This window comes from Symphodus melops, assembly GCF_947650265.1.
Source record: "Symphodus melops genome assembly, chromosome: 17".
In the NCBI taxonomy this organism is placed as follows: domain Eukaryota; kingdom Metazoa; phylum Chordata; class Actinopteri; order Labriformes; family Labridae; genus Symphodus; species Symphodus melops.
The window spans coordinates 6,357,906-6,375,500 of record NC_136707.1 but is presented as its reverse complement, the minus strand read 5'-3'; the positions used below and the strand labels follow the sequence as shown (position 1 = coordinate 6,375,500).

Below are 17,595 nucleotides of genomic sequence, written 5' to 3'. Positions count from 1 at the left end.
CAAGTCAACTTCCTCTCCAGTCTTTTTTTCTCTTTTCGGAAGACAACCAATTTAATTTCTTTTCAGTATTCCTGTCATCCACTCTTCGCCCTATTTGCTCTTCCTCCATTGTGTCTTCCTCTCGCTCACCCATGCTGCATTCCCTCCTATACTTCCCTCTCTATTATCTCAATCCCTGCATTCACCTCAGGGACTCACCCCTTCATTAACATACAACCTCTCCGCAGCATCGAGTACCCTGTGTCATGTAGTCTGAAAAGTTCACATTTCTTAACTAGGAGATGTGAGAGTGTGTCTCTTTGTGTGTATGTGTGAATATGTATTTCAGTGTGGGGAAGTGTTTGTCAGGCCGAATCGTGCCTCCGGGGGCTGCTGCATATAAACTTTTGATTTTGCAAGACTTCAGCTCAAGTCAGACAGCGGAGAGAAGCAAATTTGTTTCACACCGATAATGCATTTTGCAGACAAATTCCAACATGACTGCATGTGCGTGAGTCTGCTGATCAAATAGGACTGCGACTTAAACTGCCTTCTTTTGACCCCAGGCTGAGGCAAGATGATATCAGCAATTTGTGTCATCGAAATTCAACTGACTCTGTAAACACAAGTAAGATAACTGACCCTTTTAAAATCAGCCACCAGTGGAAGAGGAAGGATCAGTGCAGCACAGAAAGAAAACCCACCTGAAAATGTCACTACACATGTCCCTGGATGTTTTCTGTCAGGTAAAAGTATAATGTAGTATAATATGTGAGCGATAAAAAAAATCTGCTGTTCTTGGGGTGTCCACTTTAAAACTAGTGTGAGAAGCCAAGGAATCCTTTCCACATTTTACAACTGAAATGAACAATAGCTCATATTCATTCATTTGGAATTAGGAGCATGGTGATTTAGCTTACTTTAGCCGTTTGCTGGGGGGCTTAAAGCCCGCCCCAGATCCAGATACTCCCTGCTTCTCGATTGATTAAGATGCTGTTTTCAGTATGGAGACCACCATCGTTTGGCTTCAGAAACTAATCTGTTACTGAAGCTAATCAATATGGATTTTATTTGAGCTAATCAACATATTTTGGGACTGTTTATTCTATAAGAGAATAGATATAAAAGAGCAGGTCACTGTATTTGTACAGCTATTCAAAAGTGCACATGAGCTATAATTCAGTCAAACGCTCCTTTAAAGCAGCAGCCTTAAAAGTTTGACTCGAAAATGACCAAAGCGGTTCTCACTGGGGTCACTGAAAGTTGTGCAAGTGTTCTTGAACGGTTTTGTTGCCTTAACCTTCGGTACACAAATGAGACATGACATCAACTGTCACCAAGCTGAATAACTTTCTACACATCACCCTGGTCTGGAACAACTAACTAGAGATGCTCAGATTAATACTACACGTAGCTATGTCCCAATTCCCCTCCAGACAATTGTATGAGACTGATAGCACTCGCAGATCTCGCTCTGTCGGTGTCCGTGCACCAACAGTGCCATCTCGATTGATAGTGACGTGAAAGCGATCTGCCCAGTAGGCTTGTGCAGCTCAGTTTAAACAGCAGAGGTATATTCCATCTATGGTGGCATCACCTACTGTTCCCTCTGTAGGCCATGTGTAAATGTTTCAGGCAAGAGTAACAGGCACCTCTGGTCCAAGGGCACAGCCATGTCACAATCCATGCAATCTCATTTGAGACCAAAACCTATTGAACACAGGAAAGTATCCATCTGCTAAAATGCCCTAAAAGGAAGTATTGCTACATGTCCCTGACTATTAGGGGGAGCGTTATAGAATGAAAATAGGGCAAACCGGAATCCAGAGAGGTCATTTGATGTCGTTGACTATTTCAGGTTGGGTTTCCAGACAAACATGGCTAAAAATATTAAGTTACAGAAAATTAAAAATGGTATCCCAAAATGAGACGGCAGAGAATGTCATAGATGAGAAAATGTTTTACAGTGACTGACTCTGATAAGCTGAGCTAAAGTATCCAGCTGATACAATTCATCTTGGTTCATGTAGGCACTGCTTTTATGGCTCTGCAAGCAGGAGACCTTTTCTTTCTCGGATAGAAAACTAAGTCATCTTTTTTAACAGGCTGGATTCTGGTGTGTTCTGGTTACGCTGTAATTTAATCCTGTAACCCATCGACATTCATTAGGATTTAATTATTATCTCTAAACAGATATCTGCAGGCAAGTTCAGCTGAAAGGATTCCGCCAACACACTTCTTAAGATACTGGTCAGACAGTAAACAAAGGCATTGCACAGAAGAGGAGGTCTGGGCTGGAAGTCTTTTATTGTTTCATGTTGGCTACACTGGAAGTCCAAAAAGCTGCTGGATAGTCGCAGAGGCTACAATGTTGTAAGAAGATCTTCTCAATCTATTTATCTCAGTGCAACTATTATTCTTTGTGACAAAATGTCCATCGTCTGTGCCAATAATTATGTGCTCTACCTCTTTAGTCATACAGTACTGCGCTATAAATGTAGCCCGACGTGCATCAGTCCCACCTGAACCATAACATAAATTGCTACATCAAATTTAATTGACTAGGGTGGATCTGTAATCAAACTGAATCAAATTGGATAATTTCAGAAAGAGCAAGCGTAGATTGGTTTGTATACGTATATTCTGTACCATATTACACAAATTACCAGTTTTTGTTTTTATTTTCTGCATGTGAGTGCTCTTTCGTCACCGGTAATCCTCTTCCCCCAATTCATAACATTTGCATTTGCGTGCCACATTCACTCCCTCGTCTCATTACTACACAATTAACAAGCAATTAGAGTTTATTGAGGGTGAATTAGCTGACGTGTAGAACAGACCTAATGTGCTGGGAGTGTAAAGGGATATTACCCAACACCAGTGAGAGGATGGAGGAGGAGGAGGATGATGACGACAAAGGACAGGAGATTAACTGGCAGGAAAAAAAAGTGAAGAAAATCACAGGGTTTTTATCCTGAAAGGGAAGGTTGCGAGCAGATAACAGAGGGAAAGTGTTAAATGACCTGAAGAGGTTGAGTCAGGTAAGGAGGAAGGTGGGAGACAGAGTAAATGTCACGGGATGCTGTGTTATACTCTCACATCTCTGGGGAATAACACAACATGTACTGAGTCAGTCAGTGAGGGAGGTCACTTTCTATGTGTTTGTACGTTTATCTACACACCGGTCAGGAAGTAAAGTTACACAATTCTAAAAAAAAAAAAAAAAATGGACCAGTAAGAACATAGCATGTTGCTTCTTTTCCAATTATCAGAAATTTAAGTTTAAATTAGTCAGCTAATCTGGATATAAGTAAACACTCCACATTTAGCTTAAGTTACCCGACACAGCTAAACACTGTCCAAAACTACATCCATCAGTTCAGTCAGGAAGACTGCATGCTCGTTTATCATTCATTTATCACTGTGTTGCGTTCACTTCTCTACACGGGCTCCACTCATATTTCTTGGTGTTCATCAGCTGTTCTCATCACCTGAGAACAGCTGTATGTGTAAATGGTCGTATGTACTTAAATGTTGCATACGCTGGATTTCAAACACATGCCATGATGTATAAAAATCTACGTGATGTGCTGACCCTGCAGCAAACTCTACACCAGCCGTGAAAATATGCGGGGCCATCCCACAAACTCTGTCATTTGACAGTGGTAAAATACTGTTTTCTGCCCTCCACCTCAGTCCCAGACACCTTCATTTCACACTCAGTAACTTTTATTTTTACAGCACAATTTATCATTCTTATTCTTCTAAAAGGTCCCGGCATGTGGCATAATTTAAGTTATTTGCGTTGTTCTTGATGGGAGGAGAAAAGAAGGGCCAAGTGGCACGTGCAACTGCTCTCAAATTCACATTAATTTGAATGTATAAAGTTGATGTACGCAGGAACGGGCCTACATATGGTTTTATACAAACAGTTTCTGTACGCAACTTTTCATCAGTAAGCCATCATTCAGTATATCACATTGCCACAGTCCTTAGCTTCCTAGTTCAAGCCATTGTTGCGTGCAACCCTCAACCTCCCCATCAGCGCCCAGTTTTCACAGCCTCTCGTCAGCCTAACAGGAAATGATCGGTGTGCGTCACCGTATCCACCTGGACCTCTCCTTACAACTGTCTTCTTCGATCTCTCTTCAACCCTTTTTACCGACATTTCAAAGCCACCTTTCTCTCCACATCCATCGGCTTTGATCTTCATTTGTTTATCTTTATCTCTACCTCTTCACTGTATTTTTATCCATTCAGTCTCCACCCTTTGCTAACACGCTATTTCTCCACTGACAAGCAGGCAATTTCCTCCTGAGCATTTATCCATCTTTTTGAAATTAAACTTTGATGCCGATTTGTTGGAATAAATAGGAGAGGTAAATTATTTATGGTTGGGTTTTAAAAAAAAACACTCAATCGACCACACACACACACACACACTGTACCACTGAAAACACCCATGCAGAGATCAATAATAAATCACATGGCAGCAAGAGGGAGGAAGAAGTGTTGAGCGAGGCATTTATAGTGCATTGGGATAGTAAATATGAGATATGGACACGCATACAAACCAACACTTACACATACATTTATTTTATTTGCTGTTCCATTTTCACTGATGATTTATAGAGCCGACATCCTCAAAGAAGCCTCGATTTTTTAATAAAAGGAGGAGAGAGGACAGACGGCTCATGTCTGAGGGAGAGGCCTTCTGTTTGTTGAACACAAAGACGGTCTGCTTTAGCTTTAATCTGCCGATGAGAAAACGATACCCACTCTACTATCTTTCTACGTCCTCCATTTTCTTCCCCTTCCATAAAACACTCTTGGATGTAACTTCAATGCCTTGCAGCCCTGATTCCCTGCTCTACATAATTCAATTATCAGTAACTATTCATGAATCACTTCAACGGAGAGAAACACAGAGGGAAGAAAAGGCAGGAAAAAAAAGGCCTGGTTGTCTGATTTCTGACTGCTACCTCATTTTTCAGGAGAGGCTCCATGAAAGCAGCTGCATTTGGGGCCTGTGGAGCTAATTTAGACACGCTGCTAAAGGAGGCACAGATGTGATGTAAGACCGACTCAGGAAACGGAGAGCAACAGTAGATCGGTCAATCATGATTCTGGACGACCCTCTTTAAAGCGTGACAGAAAAGGGCTTTTCATTGCATGCTTTATTGTGCCATTCAAAAGCTCTTGGGTGACATAAAGTCACAGGCAGCGGCTCCCCCCTTCTGCTACCCTCTTCTCCTCACTTCAACTCCCCTCTTTCTGACTTTCTCTGTATCCTCTGTGGCTCCAAGTGTTTTTAAAATCAAATTCTTGCCCACATATTCTCATCATGATTGCTCTTGTGTGCAATTTTCGCTCTACCTCCAGCTCTCTCTCTCTCTATCTGGGGCTGGGTCACCTTGAGTCTTTCTCACCCTCTCTGATCATTCACTTTGCTGACGAGTGATTGTGCTTCTCACAGTTTTCCGTTGTCAATGCGGACAGAGAGAGAGAGAGAGAGAGAGAGAGAGAGAGAATAAGAGAGAGAGAGAGAGAGAGAGATGGAGAAAAAAAAAACTCATCCTCTGAGACTTGCTGTTTTTCTGAAACACATGCACATCGCAGCTTTTGACTGGACACATACTGTTATATACCTGTGGACAGATTGTGAGAAGGTAGAGCTGTGAACAAGACTCCCTCCTACCTAACATCAATCCTCAACATCCCTTATCTGGTGAGACATGCTGTAAACATACTCTTCTTATAGAGGTGCTATAAAGACTTCCGTGTTGTGTCATCTTTAAAGTGAAAGCTACACTTCTTCAGGCCGACCTTTGATGCAGTCGTTGACTCTAACATGAGAGCTCTGTACACTAAGTACTTCTTAGGATAGTTAGACAAGGCAATTGATACCATTATATATGTGTCAACAACAAAAACTACAGACACAAGCCACAGAAGTTCGCACAGTGACTGAAGATGGAAACTACAAACCAGCATTATGAGATCTGTGACAGTCCAGTCTTTTAAACAAATAACATTCAGTGTGTTCAGAAGGGAGGCCCTTTGGTTACCTTTTCGCAGATCCTGTTTTTACCTGTTTTTCTGTTCAAGCCGATTCTGGCTTTGGATTTACAATCCTCTCCAGAGAGCTAATAAGTATATTTACCAAAACATCGAACTAAAGCCCCTCACAGTTTGATGCAAATATTTTTGATGGATCTTTGTTAAAGCAACCAAATAGTTATGGATTGTTAGATTAGTACTATGTTAAGAAAACCTAAGGCATTCTGACTAAATGTGGGGTAGCGGCTGGGATGGTGTTACTGCAGCATTTTGTGTTTGTGGCTCTAACAGGCATTGCTGCAATGCTGTTGGCAGTGTGTGTGAGTGTGTGTGTGTGTGTGTGTGTGTATGTGAGTGTGTGTGGTAACAGCACTGACCGTTTGCTTTATGTCTGGGATGCCAATGCGAAAAACCATCATGGCGATGTGGGTGTCCTCAGATGGCACAGAGCTGGAGCTGCGCTCCTTCAGCCTCCTCTGCTGCTGCTGTTGAATGTGATTGGCTGGCTGTTGGTGCGTGGGTCCGGGGTTGGACGAATAAGGGTTTGCTGTGTGCCCGGGGTTCCCGGGCCTAATCTGTCTGTCCCCAGGCGGGCGTCCGGCCAGTTTACCTGACTGCCTGTGTCCCTCACCCCTGCCCCCTCGCGATAGACCTCCGTGTCTGACCTCCTCCACCATCTCTTCCTCTTCTTCCTCCTCTTCGCCCTCCAACTCGCCATTCTCCTCTTCCTCCTGGTCCTCGTCACGCTCATCCTCTTCCATTTCCTCCTCCTCCTCTTCCTCCTCCTCTTCCTCGTCCTCTGCACCTGGATAAAGATGTCGATTGTTTCCCAGCATCCTTTGTTGCTCCTCGTCGCTCGACAGGGGGCTGAACGGCATCGTCATGGCGACAGATAGGGCGGCAGCTGTGGCAACACCATCATTCCCAGAGAGACACTGCAGTGGAGGAAGGAAAGAAGAGACAACAAAGAAGTTTTTAAGCAGTTTTCACGAACAGTATCACGGCCTCCATATTACATCACTCCAACAAACTCTGGTCTCTATGGTAACAGACAGCTCACAGACATGCAGTGCTTCTAGCCCTCACCACATGATGACATACCATTCACACCTTGTGTATAAATGAAGCCACTTGTGCTGTAAGTATTCAGCACTCAGGCTCTCTCCTGCCTGAGCTGTTAACCACCTGCAGAGGATTTTCTCAACAGTGACTGACGCCTGTGATGACCAACATTTGACTCTGACTGATAGTACTACAGTTGGAAATATTGTACTTTATAGCAGTATGCTCTAAATGAAAGCCCTGCTGTGACACCTAATGCTTTAAATGCCTACAAAGAAGGCCTTGGTGACCTCTTGACCCTGAGCTCAGTCTAACCGCTCACAAAGTTGGGAAATATAATTCTATCAATTCAATCCAATTTTGTTCAAGACACTTAAAACTATGAATATCCTTTTTCCATTAGCTTGGATATGTCAGACAAAGCGAAAGTTTCTCTTTGGAGTTCAATGAAGGGATTACTTAAAAAAATAATAAGATGATTAACATCAAACAAAACAAATGTTTCAGTGCTTGAGAAGTTATTCCAAACTTCTGCTCAGTTCCAGGGCTCATAAAGATGGTTTGTCTAAAAATATGTGTCATCTACAAACCGAGGACAAATCTTTCTCTTTTTTTACAAAAAATGAAATAAAGGCAAACTGTTTGGAGTATTGTTTTAGGCCTTTTTATTATACACTAAGCTGTCAGAAAGGTTCCACAAACAAACTTCCACAAAAGAAACATCACAATGTGATGATAGCTGGCTTACAGATCTCTACATCATGTTTTAACAAAGTACAGAATTAAAGCCCTTCCAATTTGTGTGAACAATTTCAGAACTTTTTTTCTTCAAGTATTTTCAACCAGACTAGACTGTACACTCGACTTAAAACCCTGTAACACAGACACAGCTGCTGGAACTGCTATTCAATCAATACTAAATAAAAAAAGGAGTGCAGTTTCTTGTTGCATTAGAGACTTAAATGGCATTTGTTTTTATCCAATCCATGGAAGTGTCTTGAAAAAGCCAGAACTATCCTCAATAAACTTAAAACATCAGCAAGTGAGTCACGTCTGCCGCGCCGGCCATATGGACACTCGTAATGCACAACAGCTCTTCATGTGATCAAACATGCACTCTGCTGCTCTCACAGAGAAGCCTCTTCAGAGCAGCAGTGATGCTGCGCTGCATTCATGTGCAAGCTGAGCAACATAACAGACATGTCCCGTGTGGCTCTTGGTCGGCGGTACACTCTGTTTCAGAGTTTTCAGCACTGCTACGTTCTGGACAGCTCCACACAGACCCAAACAGCAGGATGACAAACTGTGACAGACGACGCTCAAACTCCCACAAAGGGGACTGACCAATGAACAGAAGGAGAACTGATGAAATAACTGATCTGACACTGTGCGGTTAAGGTAAATTACAGTTTTTAGGTTTTTAAACCATACAAGACAGAATGTGTGCTGTATAATGTCGAGTTAGTTTCCCTGCAGACTGAGTCATGACAAAGATAATGCTAGCAGGGAATGGAGCAGTGATTTGAAGACACTGAGCAAAACTGAATTTCAAATGACAGTTTCTGATCTTTTGCTTTTCAAAATACCATTTTTCTTTTACTTTGAAAAAACATCAAGTACAGAATAGTGATAAAGCAACTTTAGATTGTAAATGGAGTACAGGGGGGGGGGGGGGAGTGTCAGACATGAAAAGTGTTTGACTTCCCTCACGAGACTCTGAGATTAAACTACCAGCTGTCAACAAGAAACATGAAGGGGGAAATGTGCCATAATAAATGAAAAAGAAACAGAAACGCAGAACAAGGGAGCCAGCCATGGGGCAAAAAGTTTGAGTTTCAATGTGTTGATATGGGATTGTTATTATGTTATTTAATCTTGGAAATCAAAGGCATGGTTTTCAAAAAACATGTTTCTCATCATCTCTTATTCTACTATCGCTTAGAATGTTCCATATTTCATTTATTTGATGCCAATAAAGCAATCTGCTATCAGTCTGCAATCACAATACATTGAACAAAACCAGAATTATCCACCACAATATGAACGTAAACTGCTTATTCAAATGTAAATGTTTGGGAACATGGAGATGGCATTAAACTGCACAAGTTTGACAGATCCAACATCCAGATTGTCCACAGCTGGTCAAGACGTCAGAGAGAACAGAAATTAGAGTCTCGACAACCAAGATAAATAAATTGCGACACTTTGTAGCGGGAAATAAACGGATGTAAAACGTAAAAGATTAAGTAAGAAGTAACAGAGCTGCGTCGGTGATAAAGTGGCTGTCGTTATCAGACTGTTGTCATAGAGACGGGGCAGACGTGCAGCATTTTTTTTTGTCACAGCGCACAAACGCTATGCAAGCTGCCAACGCTTTAATGCCCGGAAAAAAGACGAGGTGGACACGTGGCCTTTGTCTCTTTTCTTTTCTGGTTTCAAGGCTCTTGTTACCTTTTAAAGGCAAACATATTTGCTTATATAAAAGTTTGAAAAAGGTTTAATGCAAGAGGGGAAAGAAAGGTCCCTTAAAGATTAAAAAACATGATTCCAATGTTTCAGTGGAGGAATGAAAGAAAAACAACAAAAACGAATGCAAACTCGTGAGACGAAACAGTAGATGGCAGGGGAAGGAGAAAAGGTCTGGGAACCAAATTGTTAGAAGGTTCTGCTGAGTAAAATAGACAAGGGCGCACAAACAAGGGAGGAGAGAGAGGGAGGGAGTTACAACGTTCTTACAGTCTTGTCAGAAAGCCTGACCAGCCAGGGAGATGAACCTACAGTAGATTTGATTATAAATGGATGTGAGCTATCCATATATTTGCATAATGCTGAGTAATCAGAGATAGGGGAAGCTGGGGAGGGATGGTGGGGGAAAAGGGAGGTAAGAGGGGAGTGATTGGAGAGAGAGAGAGAGAGAGAGAGAGAGAGAAGGTGCCCGAGAAACAAGAAAACGACAGACGTGGATGAAGGAGAGCGAGCAAAAAGTGAGACAAAAGAAGCAGCAGCGATTACGATGGAGCGGGGGAAACAAAGGAACAGTGAAGGAGAACAGCGAGGGAAGGAGCTGAATATGAGAGGTGGATGTGAAATCCGAGGCGTGAATTCACAGGGCTGCATGGAGGAAAGGAGCAGAAGGAAGAGAGGATGAAAGCTGGGTCAAACCATAAAACCAGTGCCAATATTTTTTGGATGAAGCAGCCTAAAGCCAGAGCTAGTTTTGATGTTCTTTATGTTTGGATTTTTGCCTTTCCCTCCATATTTGTATGCAAAAAAAAAGAGATAAAAGCCCTTATTTGATGAATCTTATTTTTTGTGATGCTCTGAAATAGAATATAGACTAGAGCTGGGAATCGTAGGCTAACTCACGACATGATACATTACACAATACGTGGTCTACAAAACCTTTGGTGTCACATTGATCAATTGCAAGACAATCATATAATGATAAATCACTGATTTGATCAAGTGATACCCCTAAATAAGTAATATATGGATTTGAGCTTGTGAAGCACTTTTCTGGTCTTCTGATCTCTGAAAGCGGTTTTTACACCACAGGTCCCAATCACACTTAATTCACTCATTGATTTTAGAGGCTGGCATGTAAAAGTGCTCAGTCAGTCTTCCCATTCATTCATGGTCACACGCTGCTGCTGATGCAGCAACAGCAGGAGCACTTTGGGGTTAAGTGTTTTGCCCAAGGAACCTTCAACATGCTCGGGATCAAACCCCAGACCTTCTAGCTGGTAAACAACCGACTCCACCGCTGAGCCACAGCTGCCAGTAATGAGTGCACATTTCTTCACTGCTTCATTCAGTGTCAGTTTCACTCATGGCGCTCCATCTTCATCTTTTAACCGCTGTCTGACATTCAGTCCTCTTCTTTGTCTTTTATCTCTCTGTCGACTTCTTCAACTGCCTGTTAACTTCCCTTCCTGATATGCACTCATTCACACCATAAGCGCCACCATAAGGGGTCATCCAGTTGTGAAACGTTGAGTCACTTTGGCAGGGAAATTCAATCAAAGTGCTGTATTTTCTTTTTCAATGAAAATGTCGATATTTAGCTCCAGTGATTCAAACTCAGGACGATGATACATTGCTGTTTCCAAATATTTCCCACTTCAAGTCGCGTCAAAAGAAACATCGAGAAAGGATATCTTTAAAGCAGACACAAAGTTTTCTGCACAGATTTATAGAGGATGGCAGGTTGAAGCTGCTGAGCACAATCCACCTACACAACACCGTGATCATCATCCCTCTAAAAGTGACTGTGACGGACCTGTTGGTCACGCTTTCTTACCTCTGCTCAAATCTTTTTCAAGGTTGGTATTAGAAAGATTTATCGCCTGATCCTGAGGGATTAGGCAGAGCAAGCGAACATGGAGTCGAATCCAAACTTTTTGAGACACGCTCAGCGTCAACTTTAGTCGCATCAGGTCAGGACACGGGGAGAGTTATGAAAGAGAGAACTGATAATCTGTTCCTGCGAGAGACAGTCATGACTCACACACAAAAGAGTGTTGAAATGAATGTTTCAAGTGTGTGTGTGGTTGTGTGCGTGTGTGTGAGTGCGAGGATGGGGAGGGCGATGGAGCGATTAGATTTTGCCTAATGCCAACATGCGATAATCATCTCCTCCGCTTCATACCTGGCTGTCATGAATCTGTATCTCCGTATTCTCCAGTGAGAGCTGCTTCAGGTTCAGGTCACATCATTACCGCTTTCAGTCAGCAAGGCAACTTAGAGCTTCATTAACCCCGCTCACCCTCACCTTGTCGAGCAATCCGAGATGTTACCTCCACCAGGGAAGTGAGATCACCCTGCATGAAAGCGAGACAACTCAATACTCTCAAATAAGAAGCGTAGCACGGTGCATCGAGAACACGAAACATGTTCAGTGCTCTCATTTTGCTTTGTAAAGGCGGTCTGTCATTTTCAGGATGCAGCCCCACATTTAAGATATCCGATTTAAAGTTGAAAGAATTCGTTTGGTATTTGAGGAAATAGACTTTTTGCGATCCAAAGAAGAGGTAGAAGAAAAAAGAAGAAGAAAGGCCTGTGTTGAAGATAAGTTTCTCTTCATCTTGTCCTCAGCCAAACAGAAGAAAGCTGAAGAGAATCTCTCCAGACAAGACGAATCTTTGATCAGCTGCACACTCTCCTTGAAAGATTTTCATCTGACCCGACTCAGGCTGCTGAAGCACTTTCTTAGGTAAACCAGATTGCAAGATGGTGGTCGTTGATGTAGAACATCCTGAATTTCACTTTGACTTGACTTTGAGCTGCTAATAGGAAGCCAGTCTACCCTTTCTCCTGTTTTATAACACCATGCTATGCTAAGCTAATTAGTGAACGCTACATATTTACACATTTAAGAGATGTGCTGCTCTTCTCGTGGAACCATGAAGAAAGTGAACGAGCTTATAACTAAAAATGTCTTAAATACGTCTTAAATGAAATGGTAATGAGTGAGAGGGCCGATGTTCTGAGCTTGAGATGTGTGTTAAACTTACAGTAGGCTACAAAAGAGCAGTGGATTAACTTTATTCATCTGATAAGCTGGTTTGAATGTCTTACTTCCCCTTGGCATTCACAGTGGATTCATTTACGCCTGCAAACATCTGACAGCTTTTATATATTTATATCTGTTCTGTCGGTGATGTCGCTTTTTATAGCGTTTGTTGTTGGGGCTCTGATTTAGCACAGCAGTGTGTTAAGCACACACAGGCTGTGTCATTGCTGCTTTTTTATGATGTGCTGTAATGTGATTTCTGAATTTGAATTAATCACTGGTCGCCTTTTACAACATTCGGAGGAGGTTTTTGATCATTTACTGTAAGATGGCTTTTTATAAAACAGATCACTTATACTCTGTGTATGAGGATATGTACTGTAGATTATCTGTCGCTACAGAAGCTTTTCCTACTAATTAATAATATTGGTTTGAAGCTAAGAATCTTGATCATAAAGTGTATGGAAAGCCTTTTTAACATTTAATTCATTTTTTTTTTCCACACATAGACCGTATACCTGGGCAGATCGCCCAAGAGTATTTATGGCTGCCAAGGTATTTCTGCCGACCTTTTTTGTCCCGTTTTTTTATCATTATTATTATAGTCTACAACGCCAGCCAAGGAGAGCGAAAGAGAGAGAGAGATGTCAGCTGGTACATCCCTCCCACGGGGTGTGGGTGTGTGTGTGTGTGTGTGTGTGTGTGTGTGTGTGTGTGTGTAAAATTGACAAATTTAAATTGTATGTTCCACACACTAAACTTAATTAGGGAGTAACTCATCCACATATAGGTATAAAAAAACCTAATATGAATACATCATAGAAGCAAATATAAATAGGGCACGGCATGGCCCCCATAACCACCACTTCCAACTCACAGGGACATTCTGTGTGTTTTACCCACACCGTGACCCAGCACTAGAACCTGACATTGTGGAAAAAGACGTCAGGAGGAAAACTGGGTTATGTGCCGGTGCTTCTTCTTCTACTTGACGAGTTCTTACGTGACAGAAGTGAAAGGGAACATGAGGTAACTTTGTTGGGTGACTTGAATGAGCCTTGACCTGGTTCTACAGAGCTTGAATCTATCATCTGTCTGTGTAATGGCTTCAAAAGACCAACCTCCCACCAGTACAGTGACATTTGACCTCCCTCACTTTCTCCTTTTATCCCTCCCGATCACACATGTATCTTAATATGCTCTCCCTCCATCTCTTTCTTTCTATCTCTCTGGTTCACCGTCTCCTTTATGTAGGACATAACGTGTATAGATAGATATTTTCAGTGTCTTGGTCCCCAGGAAATTTCACTGGGAAACTTCCAAAGAACAGATCGTCCCACTTTCCTGCCACTAAACTAGAACGGCCAATTTCCCTCCCTCCTTGTTTGACATCTTCACACAAAATGGTCCTGATACTATGTGCACACAAATGCACACATACCTCATAGACCTTAACTTGTACAAAGATCCAGTGCGATAATGTCCAACGTATGCGTTTATACAGATGGTTAAAGGCTAATACTGTGTGTAAACTTTGACCCTCTTGTCAGTTTAACACGTGTGATCACCCTGCAGCACTGGGGCACTCGTGTGAAAGCTTTACGTCACAGCAGATGTTAATCGAAAACAGTAAAGACCCGTGAGAGATGGAGCAAAGGAGAATGAAGCCATGTGTTTTACGCACAATCTGATGTAACCGTCCCACGTGCTGCTAAATTAGGCTGAGAATTATTGCAGGAAAGAGGTTGGAGTTTGACAGTAAAGGGCGGGCAGTGCAACGTCTTCACTGGCGGACAAATGCCTGAGACACCTCCAGAAACAGGAGCAGCACATAATGGAGCCTCGAAAACACACTCAACTCTTCACACACACTTAACTCCACAACATCCAAACGTTGTAACTTTTTGCCCATAATTTAACAAGTTGTTACATTTTGGGCAAAAAGTTACTATGTTTGGGCTCAGCATTTTTTTTCAACCAGTTATTGCGTTCTTGGTTGTATTACTTTTTTTTCTTTTACTTGTATTTCTTTTTTTTTTTTACAACTTTTCGAGTCGTTACATTTCGGGCTCTAACAGCCTCTAACTAGCTAAAAAAGCATGATATCATACCAAGTGTTTATTTGGAATTCCCCTTTGATAAGGATAATGGAAAAAGTAACTTTATCTTATCAGCAACAAACTCACATAACCATTCATGGCATACTATAATGCTATCATAGAGAACTTCCCACTCTGAGACTTTAAGATCATTTTAACTCGTTCATAATGTTTACCGAGGCAAACGCAGTCCATCACTCACAGAGACATTCAGGCTGACACTTAATTTAAACATCCTTCACAACTACAATAGACCAAAGACATCTATCTAAATGTCAGTCTCTGGTTGTTGAGAATAAAACAATAGGACTGAGGACTCATAGACATCGGTGGATTATAGTGAGGATGTGAGTGGGTGAACAACTACTACATGAAGAAACACACAAAAGAAATGCATGTTTGAGCTCTTCCTGAGGGGTAAGAGTGACCTGATAGTGTGTTTCCCTGTGGTTCAACATGGAGTTTACCTCAGGCTATCAAACCTTACAACACAGCATTATGCGTCTTTAAGGTATTCCCGAGTCACTATCATGTTAAACAGACCATTTGTGCTCGTAATAAATGAAGATTTAATTTCTCTCCTGCTTTAAATTTGTATCATCTCCTCTATTTGTGGACTGCATAGGTCACCTGCCATATTAGTCTGTATACAAATGTTGTTACAAGGTCGCTGATGTCCCCCGACGGAGGAGGAGGAGGAGGAGAGGATTGCTTAGTCGATGTGTGTCGTTTACAAGGAGCTCTAGATCTTGACAACTGATGGATGTCAGAACCAGTCACAGAGAAGTCGCCGTTTCAATGAGCTACAAGCCATGAATCCAGTTTTGAAAGGTGTAAGCTGTGTTAGGGCCACACACAGTAAAGAATATTAATGGTTAACATAAAAGCAAAAATGTCATTCAATTCATTCAGTTAAAAATATAATCATTTAACGCACTTTATAGCCAACTAGTCGAGACTCGATGGGTAGGCAATCCCTGCTGAAGATGTTTCAGTTAATTCAATATCTGATGGACTTGACTAATTCTTTTTTTGTGTACTCACTAATAAAGCTTTGTTTACACTCACAAAAAAAAATGTCTTCGCATACATGTAAGAGACCACGGTGTTGGTTTTAGCTCTTCCAGAGAAGGAGATAGGGAATCAGCTGGGGAGACAGAGAGCTGAGATCGCGTACAAATAGCTCGCTAATTAATAAGCTTTACTCGTCATCGCCTCTAAATCTCTGTAGGACTGCTCAGGCACTGTACTTGTTTTATGGACGTTACTACACAAGCTGCCTTTCTCTGATGGCTGAGTAATATCCTAAATCACACAGATTTTGGTCCCTTGTCTGGCTGGCAGGGTTGACTGAGAGCGGAAGGACCCACTTGCTGTTATCTGGGGCCACACAGGGGCCAAGTTGGGACTATTAGTTGGCAGTGCAAGGGGACCTCATGAATAAATGAGCAACAATGGGAGTTGCTGTAGGGGATGACACTTCCTGAACATACGCAGCGTTGTAAAAAATTAAAGATGGATGCTGTTTCAGGACTTCAGGCAAAAGACGAGAGCCGGACCATGCTGCTCCTGGTCGTCCTTTTTTTTGTTTTCCACAGCTTCAGATTGTCTTATAGGTTCACATTCGGTTCTGCTGCTCTCTTTAGATCTCATCCTTTGAAGTGCTGTCAGAAAGCACCAACCGTCAGCAGAGTCAGTGCAGCAATGGAAGTTTTGATCTGGACCCACTGGGAGTTCACCAAAGCTGGGGTTTTGATGAGCAAGCACCCTTGACAAGACTAAACACCTTGAAGCAGGAAACCCAATGGGAGATGTGATTCATACTCAATCACAAAGTCTCAAATACGAAGAGGAACAATGAGGAGAGGGCCAAAAAAAACAAAAAAAAAACAGGACAAAGCTGTCATGATTTTAAAAAAGGCTTGAGAAGCGCTTTTAGCTGTCTGAGATAGAAAAATAACTGAATCAGCATTTTTCTGAGGAGCGACTGTCTACACATGCATCTGGGTGACGGATACAGCATCTCAATCAGACACACTTATTTAATACAGCTTTGCCTATTCATCATTCTTCACAAAATTAGTAATAATTAAACGCTTAGCTAACAAGAATAAATGTAAACTTAAATTTTCCACAACTTAACCTGAAATTAATTCTTTGACATTGATAGGAGACAATCACATTTTAATCTTTACAGAAAAAGACAGATGAACAGCTGGAGACAGATATTATTGAAAAGCAGCATGTGAAGAAGATTTGATGATTTAGTTTCTTCGTTTTTTTTTTTTTATTTTAATGCTGGTCGTGGATGAAGCTCTACTCGTAGATTTACATTTCAGATTTTAAATATTCAACATCAAATATCTGCTGTCTTGTAATGGTGCATTGTTCGGGGCAGTAACCCACTTCTGATTAAATCATTTAAGAATTTTAGATTCATATGTTATGTTCATATCTTTTAAGTGCTAATCTTCAATACTGCATTAGTAAAGCTCAAATACATTCTCCTGCTTGACATCGAGTAAGCTTTACCTGAAAAATGTATTTCACCAGATGCAGGAGAGACATGATATTAACAAAGTCACTACCATCACCTGGGTCATTTTAGATCCTGGTAAAGGAGCCAGACACCCTGCAGTTGTCTCATTTAATCTCATCCACTAACCCATGCAGCAGCCAGTTGTTGTTAGCATTAGCATCATGTCAGGGGCTGAAGAGCCTGTGCTCATCCCCACCTGGACTTTTGCTTGAATTTCCCATTTTTTCATTTTATTTTAAACTCAATAAGTTTACTCAGTTTAACCCAAAGTCAGCGATAAGGTAACTTCCTCCTCATGACTTTGTCCTGTTTGAACTCTGTGTCTTCCTACTCTTTACTGTTAT

At 41.7% G+C, this 17,595-nt stretch overlaps 1 protein-coding gene across 1 annotated transcript in view; it reads right to left on the bottom strand.

The window, feature by feature from the left end:
• Positions 1–17,595, bottom strand: part of shank1 (SH3 and multiple ankyrin repeat domains 1) — a 69,302-nt gene that overhangs the window by 43,159 nt on the left and 8,548 nt on the right. Inside the window, exon 2 of the mRNA XM_079365760.1 lies at positions 6,417–6,974. Coding sequence (XP_079221886.1) covers positions 6,417–6,923 — 507 coding nt within the window. The 5' untranslated portion in view covers positions 6,924–6,974. The remainder of the gene's footprint in view (positions 1–6,416; positions 6,975–17,595) is intronic.